The 7,603-nt window shown below is 46.4% G+C and overlaps 1 protein-coding gene across 1 annotated transcript; it reads left to right on the forward strand.

Moving 5' to 3' along the window:
* The first annotated feature begins 341 nt into the window (after positions 1–341).
* pex13 (peroxisomal biogenesis factor 13) lies at positions 342–7,182 on the forward strand. The gene is made up of 4 exons (XM_041884940.2): positions 342–756; positions 1,251–2,017; positions 2,330–2,452; positions 6,243–7,182. Exons 1-4 carry the CDS (start codon positions 680–682, stop codon positions 6,665–6,667), a joined length of 1,392 nt encoding a protein of 463 aa, XP_041740874.2. The 5' UTR covers positions 342–679; the 3' UTR covers positions 6,668–7,182.
* Positions 7,183–7,603: the final 421 nt, after the last annotated feature.

Genomic DNA, 7,603 nt, shown 5'->3' on the forward strand with positions numbered 1-7,603 from the left:
GGTGTTCATTTTATTTTTATTTAAAAAAATCGAATTTGTGAGTGTAGTGTTAGATGGTAGGGTATTTATTTATTTTAATCTATTGTAATTTTATTTTTCAAGCAAAATGTAAGGGAGTTGTACTCCAATTTAGTAAGTCTTCCGTTGGTCCTCTGTAGCTCAGCTGGTAGAGCACGGTGCTTGTAACGCCAGGGTAGTGGGTTCGATCCCCGGGACCACCCATGCACTGTAAGTAGCTTTGGATAAAAGCGTCTGCCAAATGGCTTATTATTATTTAGTATGTGGCGGTAATGCAAAGTATTGGATGCCAACCGCCGTTAAACCTCATCGAAGAAGAAGAAGAAGACGACTTCTACTGGCGAAAATTGATTTATGCAATGGATCCAAAATCCTCTAGTCTCTACTAATCAAAGACGAAAAGATACAACAAAGTTGCTGACTTCAGAGACGTTAAACTTCCAGAGATAGAATGAAAATTCAATATAAAATGCGTTATAAAAGAAATCCTCTCTGGCTTTATGCTTTCAAACCAATGATGTATTGTTTCAAACGTTTTCCGTATCGTCTTTTTGATTATTTTGGTCTGGCCCAGGCATGGAGCTAGATAGCAATTTGCTAGTTGCTACGGGGAAGTGGGGAAGGGATTGAAAACGGTGTAACTTCAGATAGAGTTTGTACGATGGCATCGCAGCCTCCTCCTAAACCGTGGGAAAGGCGGATTCCAGGAGCAGCCATGAGTGCACCAGTCAACTATCGGTAAACAAGTTATTGCTTACTTGACGAGATTTTGTCTATGGACTATGTTTGAGTTAGCTAGCTAGCGTTAGCGTCTAATCTAGGTCTAGGCCCAGGCCCTAACTAGGTCGGAGCCTGTTGTTTTGCTCAGTATTGCGTTTGCCTGACGGACAGAACTAGCTAGATTTCTATATTTCACAATAGTTTAGTATTGGACTCTACGCTAGCAGTGGATAGTAACTCAACCACAAGTGCCCACCGAGTTCCAATCTAGTTAGCTAGCTAACGTTACCTGTGACTGGCATGTCATTTGTTTTGTTATCTAGCTAGCTACTAGGGATGTAACCCATTACATTACGTTAACACTCATAGATTGCTCTGACTTATCTTTAACTACGAAACCAAAGGAAACAAGTTTTGAGGCGTTTTATTTGCAACATTTTGACAACACGAACACGTGATTGAATTGAATGTTCACACTTTTATAAGTTACGCCCCTCTTTCCAATCCACCAGATCGACTGACTTTGCCCCACCAGGTCCCTCCACCTTCGGCCTCTCTGGCCCCGCCGGCCCTCCCGTCTTGACCCGCATGGTGCCCCCGGTCCCCCCTCGCCCTGTCCAGTCTGTCCAGTCCTACCGTCCCTCCTACGGCTCCTTCCCCGGCTCCTCATACAGCCCCTACGGTAGCGCCAGCCTCTATGGTGGAGGCTACAGCCCCTACAGTGGTGGCTACGGCATGGGAGGGGGGCTCGGTGGCGGCCTTGGTGGGAGCCTGGGATACAGCCGCTTCGGCCAAACCGGTGGTGAAGATGTGGCGCCCAGTCGGTTTGTCCAACAGGCAGAGGAGAGCAGCCGCGGCGCCTTCCAGTCCATCGAGAGCATCGTCCAGGCCTTCACCTCGGTCAGCATGATGATGGACGCCACATTCTCAGCCGTCTACAACAGCTTCCGAGCCGTGCTGGATGTAGCCAACCACCTGACACGGTTACGGATGCACTTTACCAAGGTTCTGTCGGCCTTCGCCCTGGTGCGTACTCTGCGCTACCTGTACCGCCGCATACAGAGGATGCTGGGGCTGAGGCGGGACGGTGAGGTGGAGGACCTGTGGGCAGACAGTGAAGGAGCTGCTCTGGCGACTAGAGGGTCTGGAGCCGCAATGGAAGACCCCATTGCCGGAGCGGTCAAGTCTTGGCCCATCTTCCTGTTTCTGGCCGTGGTCCTAGGAGGGCCCTATCTCATCTGGAAGCTGCTGAGCTCCGCCCAGGGGCCCGAGGAGAGCGGTGAGGCCCCCTACTGTCTGTTTGTGGCTCCTCCTGAATATCCTTTGTCTTGTCTGTCTCTGCCTGCCTGTCTGTTATCCACTGTTTCGTGGCCTCTTACCCTGACGCATCTGTTTATCTGAACATACACTGCTAATCTGGCTCTGTGAATGCTCATAAGAAAGACAGAAGTGTGCTACTTACATTTTAGTTGCGTAGTTTGTTACGTTAGTCAGCACCTTACCAAAAGGATGTCTTATTTACATTTTTACTTCATTAATATTCCCTACAAGGACTATAAGTACATTTTGATTGATTTAAATCCCTATGCAGTCACCAACTGGGCTAGTGGGGAGGATGACCATGTGGTTGCCAGGGCGGAGTATGACTTCACAGCTGCGTCGGAGGAGGAGCTCTCGCTGAATGCTGGAGACATGCTCAACCTGGCTCCTAAAGGTAAGAAACTAGGAGTAGAGGAGGGAATCAAACCCACAACCAGCACCATGCTCTAAACAGGGGGGAATCAAACCCACAACCAGCACCATGCTCTAAACAGGAGGGAATCAAACCCACAACCAGCACCATGCTCTAAACAGGAGGGAATCAAACCCACAACCAGCACCATGCTCTAAACCTGTGTTTCTAAACTCCAGGCCTCCAGTACCTCCAACAGTACACCATTTTGATTGTAGCTCCGGACAATCACACCCCCTTCAACTAGTCATCAAGCCCTCGATGAATTGAATGGGCTATGTTTGTCAGCTATGTTTGTCCGTAGCCAAGTAAAACTCAACTCCACGATGTGCTTCACATCAACGGAGATGAGAGTGGGCGGAGTGTACCTCCGACTACATTGAGTCGCTGTCAGTCGATACGAGGAAACAGTCGGTGGTTGTATCAGATGAACGTTTTATTATAAGTATAGATTTCAGCAAATAAAGGCAGACAGCTACAGAGGACAAACATAGGTACACGGTAAGGGTTTAAGAACGTTAATTTTTAAAAATATCAACTGTCAGAGACTCGATGTAGTCAGAGAGACAGTCCACACTCTTGTCTCCGCTCAACTCTGTTGATGTGAAGTACATGGTGGAATTCAGTTTTAATTGACTAGTTTGCCCGGGGCATGTGCTGTAGGAGGGACTGGAGAAGCGGAGTTGAGAAACACTGTTCTAACCCAGTAAGCCATCGGAACCACAAGATTAACCCTGAGATGCCAAAGGAGCCTACTGCCATGTCTCAGGGTTACCCAGTGCTGCAGGCAGGGCTCGCAACTAACTTTTTCGTCACCGTCCCGAAGTGCAATTTCAACTGTCCCAAACTGAACTTAAACCGTCCCAAAATTAAAATGCTCATTTTTTTTGTATTTTGATATGCCAACATGAGTCTAGGTCATTTGCAGTGCTTTTAAAGTAATTGGTGTATTTCGGAGACAGATACAGTCTATATTACATACAATTAATTTAAGAACATCCTTTTGCATCTTAATGAAAACAGACAAACATCCATTACATAATTATAATTGACTAATTGAACATGCTAACACACGTTTACAATATATCTGAGAGAACAATGTTATTTTGAACTGAATAAACTTAAGTTAAACAAACCATTCCACCACCAGCTGCCCCAGTAAACAACATAACACAACAATATAAAGAACGTGTGTTCCCCAGCCTTCGCTTTCTCTGCTTCACCCTCCCTCTTCAGTCACACTTTTTTTTTAACCAGCCAAATGTTTTGTTGTTGCTAAAACACAAACACAAAAACGGATGAGCATGCTTTGTAATGTTTCTAAAACAATGCATGTATTACTAGTAAGAAGTCATGTGGTATATTGTTTAATTACATTTAATTTTAACCTAAATATCACAGAGACAAATGTTGACCTGCCCCTTTAAGGGTGGGAGGTTACTGTGGTAATGGGACTTGAGTTATGTTTGTGCCTGTGAGATTTAGGGCTGCAATCCAAACATGTACATTTGACCCCCTCGGCCCTCGTGCTAGCCCCTTTCCCTCGGGAATCCCTGTCGAAACATGATACCGCGTGTTTGAGAATGGTGTTCTCCCGTAATAGCGTTTTGGAACGCTGGAGTGTGGCCGAGACGAGTGAACACATTGCTGCACTTGGAATGTGAATTATTCATAGTTGATCAACTTTATAGCTAAATGTTATTATCTATTTCATCAGCCTCGTCTTGGTCTTTAAACATTTTAGTGTGGAACCACTGTATGTATTAAGGATGTAGTAGTGTGTTAGAGCATGTGTTACAAGACGTCTACCCCTTAACGCCTTCTCTATAGCCCATAGTAGCAGAGTGTTTGGGCTCTGACATGGGGCACGTGGGAGGTTCCCCCGGCCTCTCACACAGCCAGGGCTTAGTTAGGGTGGATAGAAACGTCACAGATACAATCCACAGACTGTTAGACCTACTCACCCACACACAGATATAGGTCTCCCCCCACACACACATATACACATGCATTAACGGTTTTGGCAGCCCAAAAGTGTCACACCCCCATACACACGTACATGACCATGTTTCACATCAGCCCACGCTTTCGCTCTTTCTTTCTGCCTTTCGCTCTCTCTTTCTCTCTCTCTCTCTCTCTCTCTCTCTCTCTCTCTCTCTCTCTCTCTCTCTCTCTCTCTCTCTCTCTCTCTCTCTCTCTCTCTCTCTCTCTCTTCAATTTAAGGGCTTTATTGTCATGGGAAACATATGTTAACATTGCCAAAGCAAGTGAAATAGATAATAAACAAAAGTGAAATAAACAATAAAAAATGAACAGTAAACATTACACTCTCTGGGTTCTCTCTCTGGGATCTTTCTCTCTCTCTGGGTTTCTTCTCTGGGTTCTCTCTCTCTCTCTTCATCTAGAGGCTATCCTTCCTACAGCGTCACCATTGTGATGCCTAGTGATGTCACCGCAGGTGGAAATATCAGTGTGTGTAACGCAAACTTGAGAAATGAGACTGTCAGGGCACCAATGATGACTTCTGACTCGAAAGCGAGAGGGTAGGAGGAAGAGGGGAGTGAGGGAGGAGAATTGACGTAGCCAGCAGCCCTGGTAAAACCACAATGACCAGAGAGAGCAAGGAGGTAGGGTCCACTACTGTATGCATTAAACTGTGTATGTTGACTTGAAGTCCAACAGGCAAGGTGAGTGGGTGGCAGAGATGAACACTTCTAACAGTGTGAGGGAAAGAGACGTGCTCGCACTTGGTTGTGTGTGCCAACCAGCCAGACACTCACAAACAGCCATAAACAGCCATAAACACACAGCCATAAACAGACAGACAGACAGACAGCCATAAACAGACAGACAGAGAAGTCTGGGTCAGGAGCAACAGAACGCCCTTCATTTCGAGCCCTGGCTGCAGGACCAGGATCCGGCACCGCTCTGTTTTGGACGCCTGCGTTCTGGAACCTTTTGACCCGGTACTTCTCATGGCATGAAACACAATGTTCACTGTTTGCAAAGTGAAAATGATATTAAGAGCGATCAAAAATAAATCAAGTTGACTCCTGGTTAATTATGACATAGGCCCTATTATGACTAATCCAGTGTAATTAGAGCCTAACTCTGTAGGACTATCTTCATCGCGGAGGCCTGCGGCGTTCTCTCCCAGCCTCCGACGGAGGCCAGCCTCTCGGCTCTCGGCCTGCGGCGTTCTCTCCCAGCCTCATCGAACCGCTCTCTCAAGAGAGACCGCGCGCGTTCTCTCCAGCTCATCGATAGGACTTTTGGAGCGTAGCCTACGCTAACCGGTCCATGCAGTAGTCTAGGCCTATGCTTAATAATACAGTCCACATTCAAAGACGATTACTAGAGTTTGTGTAACTTTTGCAGTAGACCAATTATTTACCAAAGACATCTTAAATCGATGGATGTTTTTCTGCCGTGTGTAATATACCCTGTACCTGTTTGATTTGTCTGCTGTGCTGCTTTATTGTTGGTCACTTTTTTTCTCATGCGCTCTGGTACCTCAGAGACCCCTCCCTCCCTCCCCACTGTATGTTATCAGGGGAAAGAGTGCAGGAGGCCTTGGGAGGAAGAAAGCTAGCACTGTAGCAGGGAGGTCAACAGAACGCCACATCACTGGAATGAAATGAAACAGTGTTGTGGGTTTGATTCCAGAATGGGCTACATGCTGAATGTGTTCCTGTTAACTGTAAGTCCCTTTTGATAAAAGCATCAGCCTGCTAAATGACCATATTATATTACCTCTCTCCCCTGTGTGCAGAGCAACAGCCCAGGGTACGTGGGTGGCTGCTGGCCAGCGTGGACGGCCAGACCACGGGCCTCATCCCTGCCAACTACGTCAAGGTCCTGGGGAAGAGGAGAGGCAGGAAGCACGCTGAGCTGGAGAGGCTGGCCCAGGTTCAGGCCCAGCCAGGGAACCCACTGGGCACCACCCTCCAAGCCCCCCAGCCTAACCTGGCTACGGGCCCAGTGCCAACTGTAGCCCCAGGCTTGGTTTCAGGCCTAGGCCCAGCCGGATCCGTCCCAGTAACTATCCCAGAGGAGCTGCTGGAGTGCGTGTATAGGGAAACACCAGCCGTTTACAGCAGCCTGGGTCTGGGGGGACCCCGGAGTCTGGGTGTAGTGCCCAGCACCAGTACAGCTTCAAGCACAGTGCTCACCATACCAGAGAAGATTGACCTGTGATGTCTGACTTTGTGTGTTTTCACACACATCCGTTGAGGCTGTATGTGGTTTGTTGATGAACTGTTCGGTGTAGCTCGGTCACGTCCAGCGGTGGGAAACCAGTTGCTCTTCATCCAGAGGCTGATTCATGTTTATAATTCAGTGGGTTTGGTTTTACGTTTCATCTGCCTGTAAGCAATTAGTGAGGTTGGTATATGAGGTATTAAGTACCTGGATAAAGGAAAAGTGGGTATCTGTCAGATATACTTGACATGAGTGTTTGGAGAACACTATCTGGTTTGGGTGTCATGTCAGTGGGTGTCCATACCAGCCTATACCTATCCTACTAGCCTAGTCAGTGCTGTCACACTATGTTTTAGCCCAATAATGATGCATATGTAAATGTTTTTGATATAGATGTATTTAATTAACAGTCAATAACCGGAACGAGTACATTAAAATCAAATTAAGTGCGCTAATAGATTATGCAAATAGTTGGGAGAATATTGCATCGTTTTGACGTTGACAGGACAAAGCCATAATATTATGTTTATGAAATTCACTGTTTTGTTCCAATTTAAAGTCATTGGTTTGATATTAAAGTTAGTCATAGAAATAGATTGAATAGAACAGGCTTGGAAGCTCTAACCCTGGCAATTTGACTGGTAAACTCATGGGTACACTTGCAATGGCTGCATGATTGTGATGCTATCATTTCCATGGTATTTTGGAAGGTTCTGTCAACTGCTGTATTGCCATGGTAATGTAAAACATTTATTCAAATGATGCTAACTGATGTGGCTCATGCAATGGAATTACTTTTTTGTAATGTCAGTAGAGTTGACATCACAGACCCGATTGAAGGGTACACTTCCTGCTTTTACTTCCTGGCATGGGTCTAGGTTGAAGATGGGGAATATTTTAAACCTAGGCATGGGTACTCTCAATGTCTACCAG

The sequence above is a fragment of the Coregonus clupeaformis genome, chromosome 1 (genome assembly GCF_020615455.1).
Source record: "Coregonus clupeaformis isolate EN_2021a chromosome 1, ASM2061545v1, whole genome shotgun sequence".
NCBI lineage: Eukaryota > Metazoa > Chordata > Actinopteri > Salmoniformes > Salmonidae > Coregonus > Coregonus clupeaformis.

Bases quoted from the DNA above. Each gene is read 5' to 3' on its own strand.
- pex13 (XM_041884940.2), top strand. From the start codon at position 680: ATGGCATCGCAGCCTCCTCCTAAACCGTGGGAAAGGCGGATTCCAGGA. The intron at 2,018-2,329 runs GTGAGGCCCCCT...ATCCCTATGCAG, and splicing joins CCAGGGGCCCGAGGAGAGCG to TCACCAACTGGGCTAGTGGG. The intron at 2,453-6,242 runs GTAAGAAACTAG...CCCTGTGTGCAG, and splicing joins GCTCAACCTGGCTCCTAAAG to AGCAACAGCCCAGGGTACGT.